At 41.8% G+C, this 21877-nt stretch overlaps 2 protein-coding genes and 1 long non-coding RNA gene across 3 annotated transcripts; 2 read left to right on the top strand and 1 right to left on the bottom strand.

Annotated features, from left to right (window-relative positions):
* Positions 1-4747: 4747 nt before the first annotated feature.
* LOC115194863 (equistatin-like) lies at positions 4748-6495 on the bottom strand. Its single transcript, XM_029754792.1, has 5 exons — positions 6462-6495; positions 5925-5988; positions 5152-5283; positions 4962-5057; positions 4748-4871 (listed from the first exon to the last, which is right to left on the bottom strand). Exons 2-4 carry the CDS (start codon positions 5974-5976, stop codon positions 4978-4980), a joined length of 264 nt encoding a protein of 87 aa, XP_029610652.1. The 5' UTR covers positions 5977-5988; positions 6462-6495; the 3' UTR covers positions 4748-4871; positions 4962-4977.
* A 4416-nt stretch (positions 6496-10911) lies between these two features.
* Positions 10912-12734, top strand: LOC115194859 (equistatin-like). Its single transcript, XM_029754786.1, has 5 exons — positions 10912-11013; positions 11538-11601; positions 12245-12376; positions 12471-12566; positions 12651-12734. Exons 2-4 carry the CDS (start codon positions 11550-11552, stop codon positions 12548-12550), a joined length of 264 nt encoding a protein of 87 aa, XP_029610646.1. The 5' UTR covers positions 10912-11013; positions 11538-11549; the 3' UTR covers positions 12551-12566; positions 12651-12734.
* On the top strand, positions 11121-19871 carry LOC115194891 (uncharacterized). The gene is made up of 3 exons (XR_003878544.1): positions 11121-11241; positions 19042-19105; positions 19749-19871. It is a non-coding gene; the product is annotated as an uncharacterized LOC115194891 (long non-coding RNA).
* The last annotated feature ends 2006 nt before the right edge of the window (positions 19872-21877 follow it).

The following is a 21877-nucleotide window of genomic DNA, read 5'->3' as shown; positions in this document are numbered from 1 at the left end:
CACTCCAAGTGGCTGGAGGCGCACATCATGAGCAACATCACAGCGACCACAACCATCGAAAAGCTTCGGCAGGTGTTTTCAACCCATGGTCTGCCGGACTCTCTGGTGTCCGACAACGCAACAACGTTTACCTGTGACTTGTTCCAAGAATTCATGCGGAGAAACGGGATTCGCCATGTCTGCAGTGCCCCGTTTCACCCGGCCTCAAACGCCTTAGCGGAGCGGGCTGTGCAGACACTGAAAGAGGGGCTCAAAAGGATGACTGGGGGAACCATCACAACTAAGCTCTCTCGGTTCTTGTTCCAGTACCGCATCACGCCGCAAACAACAACAGGACAGGCTCCAGCAGTGATGTTAATGGGCAGAAAGCCAAAATCTCACCTGGATCTACTGCATCCGAACATCAGAGCATGAGTGGAATGGAAGCAGGAGAAACAAAAAGTGAGACATGACCACCACGCGAGGGAGAGACAGTTAAAACCCAATGACACTGTCTACATCCGCAACTTCACAAGCAGCCAACGCTGGTTGCCAGGTATCATTCTGAGTCAGAGTGGTCCCGTCTCCTTTGTGGTCAAACTGACTGATGGTCGAGTCATGCGCAGACACCAGGACCACCTCCGCTATGACAAAGACAAGACCATGTTTTCAGACGGAACAGCTGTGGGTGGTAGTGTACAAGTTGAAACCCCACAGGAAAAAGCATCTGAGGAACAGGGGCATTCAGTGGTTCCAGCAGAGGGTGATGGACATTCTCTCACAAACACCCAACCCGCTCCTGTGCCCTCAGACCCAGCTCCACTGGGACACACCTTACCTGTGTCTCGTAGCACACCAGGAGTACTGCGCAGATCACAGCATAGTCACAAGCCTCCTGAAAGACTAACTCTGTAGTTGAGACTGAGAGACTCGTGGTGTTAGTGTTTGTTTGGAGCAGCAGACCTAGTTGAAAAGAAATAAGGACTGTCATTTTTTTTTTTTTACATTTACAGTAACACCAGCAGAAGGTCTACAGTGTTGTGTAGTAAAGAAAAGAAAACACTGATGTGGTTTACTTGTTAACCTTATGTTTTCCTTACAGGGGGGGATTTAAATTGAGGGGGGAGAAGTGTTATAGTGTGGACACTATATAAATAATTACATGGTTATTATTGGCATTGACCGTGACCTTTCCCCTTTGATGTCATCGCTAAGAGTGAGATCTGTGCAATGTGATTCTACCACCGGTTGAGTGGGCTATATAGTTCTGCTATTTTTGGACCGTTTGTACCTGGCTGTACACCTTTTAGTTATTGGGTTGAAAGTAAAGGAAAGTAATATTGAAATGCGTGTGGGCATTCCTTGTCAAGTTACTACAGAAACATATAGGCCTATTGGCTAGGCTACATGAGGTGTGGCACTATGATATGAAAAAGTTGCCAAAGAAAAGGTATGCATTGTTCCTTGCCTTACACTGGGCATCATTCACAAGTGATGGGATAATGTTGTCACCCATCAGACTATTCTTGATTGAATCTTGTCTTTACATGTACTAAATAATATTTGTGAAATTTGTTTTGATTTAGAATGGACAGTAATCATGCACCTGTCTGGAATCGGGCAGGGGAAAAAATACATTTCATCTATGCACTTAAATAGCGAATGGAGGATTCTTTTCCCTTGTTTCATTTTCATGCCAGCCAGGTAGGCTATACTCCTGTTGTAAATATAAGCAATGTTCTTAATATTAGGAAAGTTGATAAATACAGCACGAGTCAAAAGTTTGGACACAGCTACTCATTCAAGGATTTTTCTTCATTTTTAGTATTTTCTACATTGTAGAATAGTAGTGAAGACATCAAAACTCTGAAATAGCACATATGGAACCAAGTAGTAAAAAAAAAAGTGATTTAACAAATCAAAATATATGTTATATTTGAGATACTTCAAAGTAGCCACCCTTTGCCTTGATGACAGCTTTACACACTCTTGGCATTCTCTCAACCAGATTCACCTGAAATGCTTTTCCAACAGTCTTGAAGGAGTTCCCACATATGCTGAGCAATCGTTGGCTGCTTTTCTTAACTCTGTGGTCCAACTCACTGAGGCTGCACTCGCGGAGGTGGTAAAATACCTTTTAATGGTGTCAGATTGAGGCTCTTCCTCTGTCCTCGTGTTCCTAGACCTTAGTGCTGCTTCGATACCATAGATAAACAGATTCTTTTGGAGAGATTGGAAACCCAAATTGATCTACACGGACAAGTTCTGTCCTGGTTTAGATCTTATCTGTCGGAAAGATATCGGTTTGTCTCTGTGGATAGTTTGTCCTCTGACAATTCAACTGTATATTTCGGTGTTCCTCAAGTTTCCGTTTTAGGACCTCTATTGTTTTCATTATATATATATATATATATATATATATATATATTTTACCACTTGGTGATGTCATTCGGAAACATAATGTTAACTTTCACTGCTATGCTGACGATACACAGCTGTACATTTAGATGAATCATGGTGAAGCCGCAAAATTGCCCTCCCTGGAAACCTGTGTTTCAGACATAAGGAACTGGAAGGCGGCAAATGTTTTACTTTAAAACTCAGACAAAGCAGAGATGCTAGTTCTAGGTCCCAAGAAACAAAGAGATCTTCTGTTGGATATGACAATTAATCAATCATGATGGTTGTAGTGTCGTCTCAAATAAAACTGACATAGCGATTCCATAAAGGAGTTCTGTATCTATAATTCTTAAAATAATTATGTATTTTGTCAGCGTTTATGAGTAATTTAGTATATTCACCGGAGGTTTTTGGTGGGAATGCATGTTCTGAACATCACACGCCAATGTAAAAAGCTGTTTCTGGATATAAATATGAACAAAACATACATGTATTATATAACATAATGTCCTAGGAGTCTCATCTGATGAAGATCAAAGGTTAGTGCTTCATTTAGCTGTGTTTTGGGTTTTTGTGAGATATATGCTTGCTTGGAAAATGGCTTTGTGATTATTTTGGTCTATGTACTCTAACATAATCTAATGTTTTGCTTTCACATGAGGTTTTTGTATTTCGCGCCACGCTGTTCCACTGGCTGTTGACGGTCACGTCCCACCTAGCCCATAGAGGTCAAGTATGCGCCCTCTAGTTCTTTCTTTCTCGTTCTCTTCTCCCTTAAGACCTGAGTCCTAGGACCATGCCGCAGGGCCACCTGGCTTGACGACTCCTTGCTGTCCCCAGTCCACCTGTTCTGCCTGCGGCTATGGAACCTTGACCTGTTCACTGGACGTGCTACCTTGTCCCGGACCTGCTGTTTTCGACTCTCTCTATACCGCACCTTCCTAGGTTCCTGCCATTCTAGGGAGTTTTTCCTAGCCACCGTGCTTCTACATCTGCATTGCTTGCTGTTTTAGGCTGGCTTTCTGTATTTCACTTTGTGACATCGGCTGATGTAAAAAGGGCTTCATAAATACATTTGATTGATTGAACTCATCCCAAACCATCTAAATTGGGTGATTGTGGAGGCCAGGTCATCTGATGCACTCTCCTTATTGGTCAAATAGCCCTTACACAGCTGAAGGTGTGTTGGGTCATTGTCCTGTTGAAAAACAAATGATAGTCCCACTAAGCCAAACCAGATGGGATGGCGTATCACTTCGGTAGCCATGCTGGTTAAGTGTGCCTTGAATTCTAAATAAATCACTGACAGTGTCCCCAACAAAGCACCATCACCTCCATGCTTCACGGTGGGAACACCACATGCGGAGATCCGTTCAACTACTCTGCGTCACAAAGACTCAGCGTTTGGAACCAAAAATCTCAAATTTGGACTCAGACCAAGGACAGATTCCCACCGGTCTAATGTCCATTGCTTGTGGTTCTTGACCCAAGCAAGTCTCTTATCGTCCTTTAGTGGCTTCTTTGCAGCAATTCGACCATGAAGGCCTAATTCACACAGTCTCCTGAGCAGATGTCGAGATGTCTGTTACTTGACCTTTGTGAAGTGTTTATTTGGGCTGCAGAGGTAACTGGGTCTTCCTCATGAGTCATCGTAGCGCTTGGTTTTTGAGACTGCTCTTGAAATGTTCCGCATTTACTGATTTTCCTGTCTTAAAGTAATGGGCTGTTTCTTTTTGCATTGAGCTGTTCTTGCCATAATATGGACTTGGTCTTAAAATAGCAAATAGGGCTATTTTCTGTATACCACCCCTACCTTATCACAACTGATCGGCTCTTACGCATTGAGGAAAGAAATGCCACAAATTAAGTCACCTGTTAATTGAAATGCATTCCATGAATCTGGTTGAGAGAATGCCAAGAGTGTACAAAGCTGTCAAGGCAAAGAATCTCAATATATTTTGGTTTAAGATGTGATTCCATGTGTTATGTCATAGTTGAAAATATTACAGATGAAAACCCTGGAATGAGTAGGTGTTCAAACTTTTGACTGGTACTGCAAATAGTAGATCTAACCTATAGAAAGCTGATGGGATCCTCTTTCTAATAGAAGCCATGAGGCTGTTCTCAGACAACTGCATAGGTTATAGAAATGTTGCGCAACATCAGCTCATGAGATTTTTTACATTGATGTCAGAGTGATTAGAGGGACAATAGAGTGCTGAGTACCAGGCAACTAATGACCATCACCAGCATCAGAGCTTGGAGAAGCCTAATTACTAAATGGTCACGTGGAATTTGACTGCTGGTAATACTCCTTCCTCCATTTCCCAGAAATGGACTGGTTCAGATAATCACACCAACAATAAAGTAAGCAAATCAACAGTTTAATCTCTGGATTTCTTCATGTATTTATATGGGATGTGATTCAGTTCCTGTCGTACAGTAAAGACAACTGTCCGTCTTTTCAAAGTCTTCATTCCAACGCCTTTCATCTACAATTAGACAAAAACATCCAGAATCAGCTGCAAAGAAATAACATTTAGTGAATGAGTATGTATACACACACAGACACACACACACACCTTGATGGAACAGTTGCTAGCAGTTGATAGCAGTGCCTGGTGGAGTCTCCGTACCCTGAATCTTCTGTCCAGTAGTGGTCACACACCAACAGTAACCTACCAGAAATAGACATGTTGAACCTACAATATTTACTGTAACATTCAACTGAGTTGGAGAATTTAGTGTGTGTATATGTGCGTCCGTGTTAACCTGTAGAGCCAGAACATTGCTTAGGGGTGTATCGTCCAGCGGCGTCACACGTGGGGATGTAGGCTCCAATTGGGCCATGTGTTGCGGCATATCTAGCACGCTCACAGGGGGTCATGGGTCGTATCCCAGCATCTGGACACAGGTAACATACATTAATTGTAATGTGGACATAACATTGCAGCACATGCATGCCGGAATCTTGGGTTGCGTCCCATATGGGCCCTGGTCAGAAGTAGTTTATACGGAATAGGGTTCCATTTCAGATGTAACCTAGGTACTTCCTAGCTAAATATTGAAATTGCACTACTTGTTTAAAAGCCCTGTGCAGTCAATTCAGTTTCTGTCTTTTGTATAACAGCTGATGAAACTAAGACTGAAAGTGGGGGTAAGTTGTGTCAGTGTTACTTCCTGACAATCCAATCATACATCCAGTTGAATGATCAAACCATTCATATCAGAATACCTCAGTCCAGCATCTAGACACCAATATACATCTCTGGAACAAGAGGAGTGGCAGGTAGCCTAGCGGTTAGAGAGTTGGGCCAGTAATACAAAGGTTCCTAGATTTAATCCCTGAATGTCAAGTTAAACAGATATTTTATGTGCCCTTGTGCAAGACAACCTTCTCTCCAGTGTCACGGTTGATAATGGCTGTCCAAGGGACAACTGGTTATGAAACAAAACATTAATACTTACGTGTGAATAGGACAGATCAACACCCACTAATGTTTTTATTAAAATGTTGGTGAGTAAGTGTGAGGTACATCACTTACCTCCCAGAGCAAAAGCTGTGCTAACAAGCAGAATGATGGTCAATATGGCCATGGTGATAGTCTCCTGAGAGAGAGAACAAGAGCGAGATTAGTTGAGCATTTTAAATCTGGAATGGCTGTGGGTACTAGAGGAGAAGTTGAGGAAACCCTGTGTTAAGTACAAAACTAATGCAACAATTGCTAAACCCAGTCCTGAGGACCCCAACATGCGAGTATCGGCAACACGGCGCGCTACGATTCTTCCACTAAAATTCAGGTAACATCTATGAATCCTTCCCAAATGGCTCCTCATTCCTTATGTAGTGAACCACCTTTGACGAGGGCCCACAGTGCACTAAGCAGGGAAGGGGAAGCAGACTAGATCTTGACAGAGACTTCAATTCACTACAAAGGTAACTATTAGTCTATGCTCTTAAATTCAGGGGGTCGACCCACAAAAAGGGATCATATATAGTGCACTACACTTGACCAGGGCCACATAAGATTAACGTGCCATTTGAGAGGCAGCTAGTCTACTAAATAATATCACAAGCTCACCTTCTGCACTCTTCCAAGGGATTCACTGATTGTCTCTCTGTTGTCTGTGAGTTATGGTCTACCTCTTCCACCTCTCCTTTTAAAGGATCTGTCACAGGTGTGACTAGTTGCCTCATTAACCCAACGAGAGATCCCGTTGTCAGGCCATTAGCTGGTGGTGTAAAGTACTTAACCTGTTAGGGCTAGGGGGCAGTATTTACACGGCCGGATAAAAAACGTACCCGATTTAATCTGGTTACTACTCCTACCCAGTAACTGGAATATGCATATTATTATTGGCTTTGGATAGAAAACACCCTAAAGTTTCTAAAACTGTTTGAATGGTGTCTGTGAGTATAACAGAACTCATATGGCAGGCAAAAACCTGAGAGATTCCTTTACAGGAAGTGCCCTCTCTGACAAGATCTTGTTCTTCTTGTGTCTGTTTATTGAAGACTGAGGATCTTTGCTGTAATGTGACACTTCCTACGGCTCCCACAGGCTCTCAGAGCCCGGGAAAAAGCTAAATGATATCGAGGCAGCCCCAGGCTGAAACACATTATCGCCTTTGGCAAGTGGCCGATCAGAGGACAATGGGCTTAGGCGGGTGCACTAGTCGCCCCCGTCTTTATTTTCTTTCGTCTATTTACCTAAACGCAGATTCCCGGTCGGAATATTATCGTTTTTTAACGAGAAAAATGGCATAAATATTGATTTTAAACAGCGGTTGACATGCTTCGAAGTACGGTAATGGAATATTTCGAATTTTTTTGTCACGAAATGCGCCGTGCTCGTAACCCTTATTTACCATTTCGGATAGTGTCTTGAACGCAAAAACAAAACGCCGCTGTTTGAATATAACTATGGATTATTTGGGACCAAACCAACATTTGTTATTGAAGTAGAAGTCCTGGGAGTGCATTCTGACGAAGAACACCAAAGGTAATCAGACTTTTCTAATTGTAAATCGGAGTTTGGTGAGGGCTAAACTTGCTGGGTGTCTAAATAGCTAGCCCTGTGATAACGGGTTATCTACTTAGAATATTGCAAATGGTGCTTTCACCGAAAAGCTATTTTAAAATCGGACATATCGAGTGCATAGAGGAGTTCTCTATCTATAATTCTTAAAATAATTGTTATGCTTTTTGTGAACGTTTATCGTGAGTAAATTAGTAAATTTTTTGTAAATTGACCGGAAGTTTGCGGGGGGTATGCTAGTTCTGAACGTCACATGCTAATGTAAAAAGCTGGTTTTTGATATAAATATGAACTTGATTGAACAAAACATGCATGTATTGTATAACATAATGTCCTAGGGTTGTCATCTGATGAAGATCATCAAAGGTTAGTGCTGCATTTAGCTGTGGTTTGGGTTTATGTGACATTATATGCTAGCTTGAAAAATGGGTGTCTGATTTTTTCTGGCTGGGTACTCTGCTGACATAATCTAATGTTTTGCTTTCGTTGTAAAGCCTTCTTGAAATCGGACAGTGTGGTTACATTAACGAGAGTCTTGTCTTTAAAATGGTGTAAAATAGTCATATGTTTGAGAAATTGAAGTAATAGCATTTCTAAGGTATTTGAATATCGAGCCACGGGATACAACTGGCTATTGACTAGGTGGGACGCAAGCGTCCCACCTAGCCCAGAGAGGTTTATTTAAAACTTGAGCCATCGGCATACATGGTCACCTTTGTTTTAAACCTTGGATATCTAATCCTCTAATGTTGTTATTGGATCTGATTTTCATAGCTAACAATTCGATGGCCATAACGAATAGATATGGTGACAGCGGGCACCCTTGTTTAACTCCTCTTGACAATTCAAAACTCTCTGAGAAGTGGCCGTTATTTTACCATTTTACACCTGGGGTTGCTATACATTATTTTTACCCATTTCATAAGAGAATTGCCAAAATTGAAAAAATCCAGGCATTTATAAATAAAATCCAGTCTTACTTTATCAAATGCCTTTTCAAAATCCGCTATAAATACCATTCCTGGCTTATTATATGTTTCATGATGTTCTATTATTTCTAGTAGTTGTCGTATATAATCTCCAATGTATCGTCCATGTAAAAAACCTGTCTGGTCAGGATTAACAATACCAGGTAAAACTCTTTTAATTCTGAGTGCTATGTATTTTGCTAGTATTTTTGCATCACAACATTGAAGTGTAAGGGGCCTCCAGTTTTTTAGATAGACTGGGTCTTTATATTTGCCATCTGGGTAGTGTTTTAATAATAGAGATATCAGACTTTCCTGCTGAGTACCTGACAGACTACCATTTCTATAGGAGTAGTTAAAACAAATCTAACAATGGAGCTTTTAGTATATATATATAAAAACTTGATATACCTCTACCGGTATGCCATCAAGCCCTGGGGGTTTCCCAGACTGAAAGGACTTAATAGTTTCAAAGTGATTTTATTCTGTAATTTGGCCTTCACACTGATCTTTCTATACTTCTGTTAATTTTCAATTTTTTATATTATTTGGAAAGTATTGCTTACCATAATACGGAAGTCGCTCTGGATAAGAGCGTCTGCTAAATGACTAAAATGTAAATATAAATGTATAATCTTCATTCAGTGGGAAAGGATGAGACGGAAAAGTGAACATCTGCCTAAAATAATTAGCTTCCTCTTTAAAAATATCATTGGGAGAATCATAGATGACTCCGTCTTCAGTAACGAGTTACTGCAAATTATTTTTGTTAGCGTTCCTGTATGGGAGATTCAGGAAGAATTTGTGCATTTTTCTCCATATTCCATACAGTTTGCTTGATTTTTGTAATAGATTACGTTAGATTGTTCTTGAATAAGTTCCTCATGTTCTATTTGTTTTTTCTCAAACTTATTTTGTATCTCTGTAGTACCTTTTTTTATTGCTATCTACCTGTACTATTAGTTCATGGATTTCCCTTGTTAGTCTTGTCTCTTTAGCCAGACACTGTTTTTTTATGGGTGGTGGTCCCCAACAACAAGATATGGGTGGTCCTCAGTCCACCTGGCCATACTGCTGCTCCAGTTTCAACTGTTCTGCTGCGGCTATTGAGCCCTGACCTGTTCACCGGACATTCTACCTGTCCCACACCTGCTGTTTTCAACTCTCTAGAGACAGCAGGAGCGATAGAGATACTCTGAATGATCGACAACCACTGTGATTATTATTATTTGACCCTGCTGGTCATCTATGAACATTTGAACATCTTGGCCATGTTCTGTTATAATCTCCACCCGGCACAGCCAGAAGAGGACTGGCCACCCCTCATAGCCTGGTTCCTCTCTAGGTTTCTTCCTAGGTTCTGGCCTTTCTAGGGAGTTTTTCCTATCCACCGTGCTTCTACACCTGCAATGCTTGCTGTTTGGGGTTTTAGACTAGGTTTCTGTACAGCACTTTGTGACATTAGCTGACGTAAGATGGGCTTTATCAATCAATTTGATTGATTTCATTGATTGCATGTGACGCACAATCAAGCGACGCTCTGAAGATGCAAGTCTACATGGGCTAGGATGCAAGTCTACGTGAGCTGAGTTCTACTGCATGGGCTTTGTCCTACAGCAGGCCGGCAGCCTGGGAGAACGGGACACTATCGATCATCACACCTTATAACTCTTCTGCAGTAAAATCTCCTAACCCAACGAGTTCTCTGCAGCTACCACCACAACATCTATTTTCAGTGATTTATGTTCCATTTCTGCGGTACAGTTGATAACCATGGCTATGAATGCTAAGAAACCAACCTTACTGAAACACATGTTATTCCTATCACTCTCTATTGGCCTCGGCATACTCACAGGGAGCCTCTCAGGATCCCTTGAAACTGGACCCATCTTCCTCTACTTCTCTCTTCACTGCCTATGAAGATTCCTTCAGAGAAAATGACTCAAGTAAAAGTGTAAATCAACCAGTAAAATATTACTTGAGCAAAGGTTTAAAAGATTCAGCAATTATACTGAAGTATCAACATTAAATGTAATTGACAAAATATACTTAAGTTCAAAAGTGAAAGTATAAATCATTTCAAATTCCTTACATTAAGCAAACGAGACGGCACCATTTTCTTGTTATTTTTTATTTGATTACGGATAGCCAGAGTCAAACCAACTCTCAGACATAATTTGCAAAGGAAGCATTTGTGTTTAGTGAATCTGCCAGATCAGAGGCAGAAGGGATGACCAGGGATGTTCTCTTGATAAGTGTGTGAATTAGACAATTTTTTCTGTCCTGCTAATCATTCAAAATCTAACGAGTACTTTTGGGTGTCGGGGAAAATGTATGGAGTAAAAAGTACATTATTTTCTTTAGGAATGTAGTGAAGTGAAAGTTGAAATAAATAGAAGTAGTAAAGTAAAGATACCCCAAAATACTACTTAAGTAGTACTTTAAAGAACTGTTACATAAGTACTTTACACCACCAGCTAATGGCCGACATCGGGATCTCTTGTTGGGTTAATGAGGCAACTAGTCACACCTGTGACAGATCCTTTAAAAGGAGAGGTGGAAGAGGTAGACCATAACTCACAGACAACAGAGAGACAACCAGTGAATCCCTTGGAAGAGTGCAGAAGGTGAGCTTGTGATATTATTTAGTAGACTAGCTGCCTCTCAAATGGCACGTTAATCTTATGTGGCCCTGGTCAAGTTTAGGGCACTATATATATGATCCCTTTTTGTGGGTCGACCCCCTGGATTTAAGAGCATAGACTAATAGTTACCTTTGTAGTGAAAAGAAGTCTCTGTCAAGATCTCGTCTGCTTCCCCTTCCCTGCGTAGTGCACTGTGGGCCCTCGTCAAAGGTGGTTCACTACATAAGGAATAAGGAGCCATTTGGGAAGGATTCATATTCCTGTGTGCCAGGCTCTTCAACCACATACAATAGATTAGATGATACCTGAATTTTAGTGGAAGAATCGTAGCGCGCCGTGTTGCCGATACTCGCTTGTTGGGGTCCTCAGGACTGGGTTTAGCAATTGTTAAGTACAAAACTTATGTAACAGGGTTTCCTCAACCTCTCCTCTAGTACCCACAGCCATTCCAGATGATTTAAAATGCTCAACTAATCTCGCTCTTGTTCTCTCTCTCTCTCTCTCAGGAGACTATCACCATGACGATATTGACCATCATTCTGCTTGTTAGCACAGCTTTTGCTCTGGGAGGTAAGAGTGATGTACCTCACACTTACTCACTAACATTTTAATAAAAACGTTAGTCGGTGTTGATTTGTCCTATTCACACGTAAGTATTAATGTTTTGTTTCATAACCAGTTGTCCCTTGGACAGTCATTATCAACTGTGACACTGGAGAGAAGGTTGTCTTGCTCAAGGGCACATAGACAGATATTTAAACTTGACATTCAGGGATTAAATCTAGGAAGCTTTGTATTACTGGCCCAACTCTCTAACCGCTAGGCTACCTGCCACTCCTCTTGTTCCAGAGATGTATATTGGTGTGTAGATGCTGGACTGAGGTATTCTGATATGAATGGTTTGATCATTCAACTGGATGTATGATTGGATTGTCAGGAAATAACACTGACACAACTTACCCCCACTTTCAGTCTTAGTTTCATCAGTTGTTATACAAAAGACAGAAACTGAATTTACTGCACAGGGCTTTTAAACAAGTAGTGCAATTTCAATATTTAGCCAGGAAGTACCTAGGTTACATCTGAAATGGAACCCTATTCCGTATAAACTACTTCTGACCAGGGCCCATATGGGACGCAACCCAAGATTCCGGCATGCATGTGCTGCAATGTTATGTCCACATTACAATTAATGTATGTTACCTGTGTCCAGATGCTGGGATACGACCCATGACCCCCTGTGAGCGTGCTAGATATGCCGCGACACATGGCCCAATTGGAGCCTACATCCCCACGTGTGACTCCGCTGGACGATACACCCCTAAGCAATGTTCGGGCTCTACAGGTTAACACGGATGCACATATACACACACTAAATTCTCTATTTCAGTTGAATGTTACAGTAAATATTGTATGTTCAACATGTCTATTGCTGGTAGGTTACTGTTGGTGTGTGACCACTACTGGACAGAAGATTCAGGGTACGGAGACTCCACCAGGCACTGCTATCAACTGCTAGCAACTGTTCCATCAAGGTGTGTGTGTGTGTGTGTATACATACTCATTCACTAAATGTTATTTCTTTGCAGCTGATTCTGGATGTTTTTGTCTAATTGTAGATGAAAGGCGTTGGAATGAAGACTTTGAAAAGATGGACAGTTGTCTTCACTGTACGACAGGAACTGAATCACATCCCATATAAATACATGAAGAAATCCAGAGATTAAACTGTTGATTTACTTACTTTATTGTTGGTGTGATTATCTGAACCAGTCCATTTCTGGTAAATGGAGGAAGGAGTAGGACTGTATTACCAGCAGTCAAATTCCACGTGACCATTTAGTAATTAGGCTTCTCCAAGCTCTGATGCTGGTGATGGTCATTAGTTGCCTGGTACTCAGCACTCTATTGTCCCTCTAATCACACTGACATCAATGTAAAACATTTCATGAGCTGATGTTGAGCAACATTTCTATAACCTATGCAGTTGTCTGAGAACTGCCTCATGGCTTCTATTAGAAAGAGGATCCCATCAGCTTTCTATAGGTTAGATCTACTATTTGCGGTACCAGTCAAAAGTTTGAACGCCTACTCATTCCAGGGTTTTTATCTGTAATATTTTCAACTATGACATAACACATGGAATCACATCTTAAACCAAAATATATTGAGATTCTTTGCCTTGACAGCTTTGTACACTCTTGGCATTCTCTCAACCAGATTCATGGAATGCATTTCAATTAACGGGTGTGACCTAATTTGTGGAATTTCTTTCCTCAATGCGTAAGAGCCAAACAGTTGTGACAAGGTAGGGGTGGTATACAGAAAATAGCCCTATTTGTTATTTTAAGACCTTGCCATAATATGGACTTGAACAGCTCAATGCAAAGAGAAACAGCCCATTACTTTAAGACAGGAAGGTCAGTCAATGCGGAACATTTCAAGAGCAGTCTATAAAACCAAGCGATACGATGACTCTCATGAGGAAGACCCAGTTACCTCTGCAGCCCAAATAAACACTTCACAAAGGTCAAGTAACAGACATCTCGACATCTGCTCAGGAGACTGCGTGAATTAGGCCTTCATGGTCGAATTGCTGCAAAGAAGCCACTAAAGGACGATAAGAGACTTGCTTGGGTCAAGAACCACAAGCAATGGACATTAGACCGGTGGGAATCTGTCCTTGGTCTGAGTCCAAATGTGAGATTTTTGGTTCCAAACGCTGAGTCTTTGTGAGACGCAGAGTAGTTGACCGGATCTCCGCATGTGGTGTTCCCACCGTGAAGCATGGAGGTGATGGTGCTTTGTTGGTGACACTGTCAGTGATTTATTTAGAATTCCAGACACACTTAACCAGCATGGCTACCGCAGTGATACGCCATCCCATCTGGTTTGGCTTAGTGGGACTATCATTTGTTTTTCAACAGGACAATGACCCAACACACCTTCAGCTGTGTAAGGGCTATTTGACCAATAAGGAGAGTGATGCATCAGATGATCTGGCCTCCACAATCACCCAATTTAGATGGTTTGGGATGAGTTCAATCAATCAAATGTATTTATGAAGCCCTTTTTACATCAGCCGATGTCACAAAGTGCAATACAGAAAGCCAGCCTAAAACAGCAAGCAATGCAGATGTAGAAGCACGGTGGCTAGGAAAAACTCCCTAGAATGGGAGGAACCTAGGAAGGTGCGGTATAGAGAGAGTCGAAAACAGCAGGTCCGGGACAAGGTAGCACGTCCAGTGAACAGGTCAAGGTTCCATAGCCGCAGGCAGAACAGGTGGACTGGGGACAGCAAGGAGTCGTCAAGCCAGGTGGCCCTGCGGCATGGTCCTAGGACTCAGGTCTTAAGGGAGAAGAGAACGAGAAAGAAAGAACTAGAGGGTGCATAATTAAATACACATAGGACACCGGATAAAACAGGAGAAATACTCCAGATTTAACCTCTCTAGGGGGTGTGGGACGCTACCGTCCCAGCTGGCCAACATCCAGTGAAATTGCAGAGCGCCAAATTCAAAAATAGAAATACTCATAAAATTCATAAAACATAAGTATTATACATTGGTTTAAAGATTAACTTCTTGTTAATCCAGCCACGGTGTCAGATTTCAAAAAGGCTTTATGGGGAAAGTATACCATGCTATTATCTGAGAACAGCGCCCTGCAGACAAATCATTACAAACAGTTACCAGCCAAGTAGAGGAGTTACACAAGTCAGAAATAGCAATAAAATGAATCACTTACCTTTGATGATCTTCATATGGTTGCACTCACAAGACTCCCATTTACTCAATAAATGTTCGATAAAGTCTCTCCTTATATTCAAAAACCTCCGTTTTGTTCAGTAATCCACAGGCTCAAAGGCAGTCACAACAGACAGACAAAATCTGAAAAGTATCAGTAAAGTTTGTAGAAACATGTCAAACGATATTTATAATCAATCCTCAGTGGAAGCCACAGGAAGTGCAATTTGAGTCCTAAGTCAATAGATACTGTAATGGCATTCACTAGAAACTACAAAAATAAAAAAATCCCACTTCCTGGCTGGATTTTTCTCAGGTTTTTGCCTGCCATATCTGTTCTGTTATACTCACATACATTATATTAACAGTTTTGGAAACTTTAGAGTGTTTTCTATCAAAATCCACCAATTATATGCATATCCTAGCTTCTGGGCCTGAGTAGCAAGCAGTTTACTTTGGGCATGCTTTTCATCCGGAAGTGAAAATAGTGCCCCCTACCCTAGTGAGGTTAGCAGACTGACCCTAGCCCCCCGACACAAACTTTTGCAGCATAATTACTGGAGGCTGAGACAGGAGGGGTCTGGAGACACTGTGGCCCTGTCCGACTATACCCCCGGACAGGGCCAACCTGGCAGGATATAACCCCACCCACTTTTCCAAATCACAGCCCCCAAACCACTAGCGGGATATCTTCAACCACCAACTTGCTTCCCTGAGACAAGGCCGAGTATAGCCCACAAAGATCTTCACCACGGCATGAACCCGAGGGGGGCCTCAAAACCAGACAGGAAGATTACGTCAGAGACTAAAGCCACTCAAGTGACACACCCCTCCTAGGGACGGCATGGAAGAGCGCCAGTGAATTAGCCCCCGTAATAGGGTCAGAGGCAGAGAATCCCAGTGGAGAGAGGGGAACCAGCCAGGCAGAGACAGCAAGGGTGGTTCATCGCTCCAGTGCCTTTTTGTCAACTTCACACCCCTGGGTCAGACTACACTCAATCATAGGACCTACTGAAGAGATGAGTTTTCAATAAAGACTTAAAGGTCAAGACAGAGTCTGTGCCTGTCGCATGGACAGGCACACCATTCCATAAAAATTGAGCTCTATAGGAGAAAGCCCTGCCTCCAGCTGTTTGCTTAGAAATTCTAGGGACAAAAAGGAGACCTGCGTCTTGTGACCATATTGTACGTGTAGATATGTACGGCAGGACCAAATCGGAAAGATAGATAGAAGCAAGCCCATGTAATGCTTTGTAGGTTAGCAGTTAAACCTTGAAATCAGCCCTAGCCTTAACAGGAAGCCAGTGTAGAGAGGCTAGCACTGGAGTAATATGACCATTTTTGGGGGTTCTAGTCAAGATTCTAGCAGCCGTGTTTAGCATTAACTGAAGATTATTTAGTGCTTTATCCTGGTAGCCGGAAGTAGAGCATTGCAGTACTCTCACCTAGAAGTGACAAAAGCATGGATACATTGTTCTACATCATTTTTGGACAGAAAGTTTCTGATTTTTGCAAAGTTACGGAGATGGAAAAAAGCTGTCCTTGAAACAGTCTTGATATGTTCATCAAAAGAGAGAGCATGGTCCAGAGTAACGCTGAGGTCCTTTACAGTTTTATTTGAGATGACACTACAACCATCATGATTAATTGTCATATCCAACAGAAGATCTCTTTGTTTCTTGGGACCTAGAACTAGCATCTCTGCTTTGTCTGAGTTTTGAAGTAAAACATTTGCCGCCTTCCAGTTCCTTATGTCTGAAACACAGGTTTCCAGGGAGGGCAATTTTGGGGCTCCACCATGTTTCATCTAAATGTACAGCTGTGTATCGTCCGCATTGCAGTGAAAGTTAACATTATGTTTCCGAATGACATCAAGAGGTAAAATATATAGATAATGAAAACAATAGAGGTCCTAAAACGGAAACTTGAGGAACACCGAAATATACAGTTGATTTGTCAGAGGACAAACCATCCACAGAGACAAACCGAAACCTTTCCGACAGATAAGATCTAAACCAGGACAGAACTTGTCCGTGTAGATCAATTTGGGTTTCCAATCTCTCCAAAAGAATGTGTTGATCTATGGTATCAAAGCAGCCCTAAGGTCTAGGAACACGAGGACAGAGGAAAAGCCTCAGTATGACACCATTAAAAGGTCTTTTACCACCTCCACGAGTGCAGCCTCAGTGAGTTGGACCACAGAGTTAAGAAAAGCAGCCAACAAGTGCTCAGCATATGTGGGAACTCCTTCAAGACTGTTGGAAAAGCATTCTCCATTCGCTATTTAAGTGCATAGATGAAATGTATTTTTTCCCCTGCCCGATTCCAGACAGGTGCATGATTATTGTCCATTCTAAATCAAAACAAATTTCACAAATATTATTTAGTACATGTAAAGACAAGATTCAATCAAGAATAGTCTGATGGGTGACAACATTATCCCATCACTTGTGAATGATGCCCAGTGTAAGGCAAGGAACAATGCATACCATTTTTTTTGCTACTTTTTCATATCTTAGCGCAACACCTCATGTAGCCTTGCCAATAGGCCTATATGTTTTGATAAGGTTTGTGTAGCCTGGCGAAAGTCAATCCAGCACAGGACACAAAATGATTTGGGGTTGTTTATACTGTCGAAGCTTACATTCAAAATAGGATAATGTAGAAGGGAAATCACTAATAGAGGAAGTCACCTTAAAGTAAAATGTAGTCTAAATCACAATCAAGTGAGATAAATCTGTTATTAAAGTGTGTAAAAACAATCTGAGTAGTGGCTCGGCTTTAAACACACTGTCCACGTGATACCCTAACCCCACACGGAACAGTAGATCCTCACCCATACAGCAGCTTTAAATAATGTAATCATTAACTCCACAACGTGTCTCTGAGAGCAGTGGAATTCAGCTAGCAAGAAGCTAACATCCCCATGCCAATCCAAAGTAACGTTGGACCAACAATGGATTTCAGTAGCTCTCCAGTGTAATTGCTTGCTCTCACTCTTACACGCTGCGCTTGCACAATCCCATAATTGCTTGCACACCTTATTTATGAATCTATTAAAGTTACAGTGCCATCTAGTGGATATAAATGAATACAACTATGCCATTTAACCACCTGGCTACATTTGTATTACAACTAAAGTGGCCAAATAACCTCTTTACAATGGGTGTAGAGCCAAACTGGCATTCACATGCAGCGCATGAGTTTCACGTTTGGGGAAGATAATTTTCACAATAAAAATATTATTTTATAACAAAAGCATTAATGCATAATCATACTATGGGGTTGGCTGAGGCCTACTGGGTGGACTGAGTCCTAGTGCATGGGCTGAGTACAACTGAGTGGGCTGAGTCCTACTGCATGGGCTGAGTCCTTCTGCGCGGGCTTTGTCCTACAGCAGGCCAGCAGCCTGGGACAAAGGGACACTATCGTTCATCACACCTTGTAACTCTTCTGCAGTAAAATCTCATAACCCAAGGAGTTCTCTGCAGCTACAACCACAACAGGACCCCTCGAACTAGGACCCATCTTCCTCTACTACTCTCTTCACTGCCTAATGAAGCTACCTTCAGAGAAAATCACTCAAGTAAAAGTGAAAGTCACCCAGTAAAATGTTACTTGAGTAAAGGTCTAAAAGTTTCAACAAATATACTGAATTATCAAAATTAAATGTAATTGATGAAATATACTTAAGTATCAAAAGTAAAAGTATAAATCATTTCAAATTCCTTATATTAAGCAAACCAGACGGCATCATTTTATTTAGTAGACTAGCTGCCTCTCAAATGGCATGTTAATCTTATGTGGCCCTGGTAAAGTGTAGTGCACTATGTATATGATCCCTTTTTGTGGGTCGACCCCCTGAATTTAAGAGCATAGACTAATAGTTACCTTTGTAGTGAATTGAAGTCTCTGTCAAGATCTAGTCTGCTTCCCCTTCCCTGCGTAGTGCAGTGTGGGCCCTTGTCAAAGGTGGTTCACTACATAAGGAATGAGGAGACATTTGGGAAGGATTCATATTCCTGTGTGCCAAGTTCTTCAACCACATACAATAGATTAGATGATACCTGAATTTTAGTGGAAGAATCGTAGCGCGCCGTGTTGCCGATACTCGCTTGTTGGGGTCCTCAGAACTGGGTTTAGCAATTGTTGCATAAGTGTTGTACTTAACACAGGGTTTCCTCAACTTCTCCTCTAGTACCCACAGCCATTCCAGATGATTTAAAATGCTCAACTAATCTCGCTCTTGTTCTCTCTCTCTCAGGAGACTATCACCATGGCGATATTGACCATCATTCTGCTTGTTAGCACAGCTTTTGCTATGGGAGGTAAGAGTGATGTACCTCACACTTACTCACCAACATTTTAATAAAAACGTTAGTGGGTGTTGATCTGTCCTATTCACACACGTACGTATTAATGTTTTGTTTCATAACCAGTTGTCCCTTGGGCAGCCATTATCAACCGTGACACTGGAGAGAAGGTTGTCTTGCTCAAGGGCATATAGACAGATATTTTAACTTGACATTCAGGGATTAAAACTAGGAACCTTTGTTACTGGCCCAACTCTCTAACTGCTAGGCTACCTGCCACTCCTCTTGTTCCAGAGATGTATGTTGGTGTCTAGATGCTGGACTGAGGTATTCTGATATGAATGGTTTGATCATTCAACTGGATGTATGATTGGATTGTCAGGAAGTAACACTGACACAACTTACCCCCACTTTCAGTCTTAGTTTCATCAGCTGTTATACAAAAGACAGAAACTGAATTTACTGCACAGGGCTTTTAAACAAGTAGCGCAATTTCAATATTTAGCCAGGAAGTACCTAGGTTACATCTGAAATGGAACCCTATTCTGTATAAACTACTTCTGACCAGGGCCCATATGAGACGCAACCCAAGATTCCGGCATGCATGTGCTGCAATGTTATGTCCACATTACAATCAATCTATGTTACCTGTGTCCAGATGCTACGTTACGACCCATAACCCCCTGTGAGCGTGCTAGATATGCCGCGACACATGGCCCAATTGGAGCCTACATCCCCACGTGTGACGCCGCTGGACGATACACCCCTAAGCAATGTTCGGGCTCTACAGGTTAACATGGAGGCACATATACACACACACTAAATTCTCCAATTCAGTTGAATGTTACATTAAATATTGTATGTGCAACATGTCTATTTCTGGTAAGTTACTGTTGGTGTGTGACCACTACTGGACAGAAGATTCAGGGTACGGAGACTCCACCAGGCACTGCTATCAACTGCTAGCAACTGTTCCACCAAGGTGTGTGGGTGTGTATACACAAACTCATTCACTAAATGTTATTTCTTTGCAGCTGATTCTGGATGTTTTGTCTAATTGTAGATGAAAGGCGTTGGAATGAAGACTTTGAAAAGACGGACAGTTGTCTTTACTGTACGACAGGAACTGATTCACATCCCATAAATGCATGAAGAAACACAGAGATTAAACTGTTGATTTACTTACTTTATTGTTGGTGTGATTATCTGAACCAGTCCATTTCTGGGAAATGGAGGAAAGAGTAGGACTGTATTACCAGCAGTCAAATTCCACGTGACCATTTAGTAATTAGGCTTCTCCAAGCTCTGATGCTGGTGATGGTCATTAGTAGCCTACCACACTTGCTAACTGCCTGGTACTCAGCACTCTATTGTCCCTCTAATCACTCTGACATCAATGCAAATGTAAAACATTTCATGAGCTCATGTTGCGCAACATTTCTATAACCTATGCAATTGTGTGAGAACAGCCTCATGGCTTCTATTAGAAAGAGGATCCCATCAGCTTTCTATAGGTTAAATCTATTTGCAGTACCAGTCAAAAGTTTGAACACCTACTCATTCCAGGTTTTTCATCTGTAATATTTTCAACTATGACATCACACATGGAATCGCATCTTAAACCAAAATATATTGAGATTCTTCAAAGTAGCCACCCTTTGCCTTGACAGCTTTGTACACTCTTGGCATTCTCTCAACCAGATTCATGGAATGCATTTCAATTAACAGGTGACCTAATTTGTGGCATTTCTTTCCTCAATGCGTAAGAGCCGATCAGTTGTGACAAGGTAGGGGTGGTATACAGAAAATAGCCCTATTTGTTATTTTAAGACCAAGTCCATATTATGGCAAGAACAGCTCAATGCAAAAAGAAACAGCCCATTACTTTAACACAGGAAAATCAGTCAATGCGGAACATTTCAAGAGCAGTCTCAAAAACCAAGCGCTACGATGACTCTCATGAGGATGGCCACAGGAAAGGAAGACCCAGTTATCTCTGTTGCAGCCCAAATAAACACTTCACAAAGGTCAAGTAACAGACATCTCGACATCTGCTCAGGAGACTGCGTGAATTAGGCCTTCATGGTCGAATTGCTGCAAAGAAGCCAATAAAGGACGTTAAGAGACTTGCTTGGGTCAAGAACCACAAGCAATGGACATTAGACCGGTGGGAATCTGTCCTTGGTCTGAGTCCAAATTTGATATTTTTGGTCCCAAACGCTGAGTCTTTGTGAGACGCAGAGTAGTTGAACGGATCTCCGCATGTGGTGTTCCCACCGTGAAGCATGGAGGTGATGGTGCTTTGTTGGGGACACTGTCAGTGATTTATTTAGAATTCAAGGCACACTTAACCAGCATGGCTACCGCAGTGATACGCCATCCCATCTGGTTTGGCTTAGTGGGACTATCATTTGTTTTTCAACAGGACAATGACCCAACACACCTTCAGCTGTGTAAGGGCTATTTGACCAATAAGGAGAGTGATGCATCAGATGACCTGGCCTCCACAATCACCCAATTTAGATGGTTTGGGATGAGTTCAATCAATCAAATGTATTTTTGAAGCCCTTTTTGCATCAGCGGATGTCACAAAGTGCAATACAGAAAGCCAGCCTAAAACAGCAAGCAATGCAGATGTAGAAGCACGGTGGCTAGGAAAAACTCCCTAGAATGGCAGGAACCTAGGAAGGTGCGGTATAGAGAGTCGAAAACAGCAGGTCCAGGACAAGGTAGCACGTCCAGTGAACAGGTCAAGGTTCCATAGCCGCAGGCAGAACAGGTGGACTG

The sequence above is a fragment of the Salmo trutta genome, chromosome 5 (assembly GCF_901001165.1).
Source record: "Salmo trutta chromosome 5, fSalTru1.1, whole genome shotgun sequence".
In the NCBI taxonomy this organism is placed as follows: Eukaryota; Metazoa; Chordata; class Actinopteri; order Salmoniformes; family Salmonidae; genus Salmo; species Salmo trutta.
This window is presented reverse-complemented; position numbering and strand designations above follow the sequence as displayed.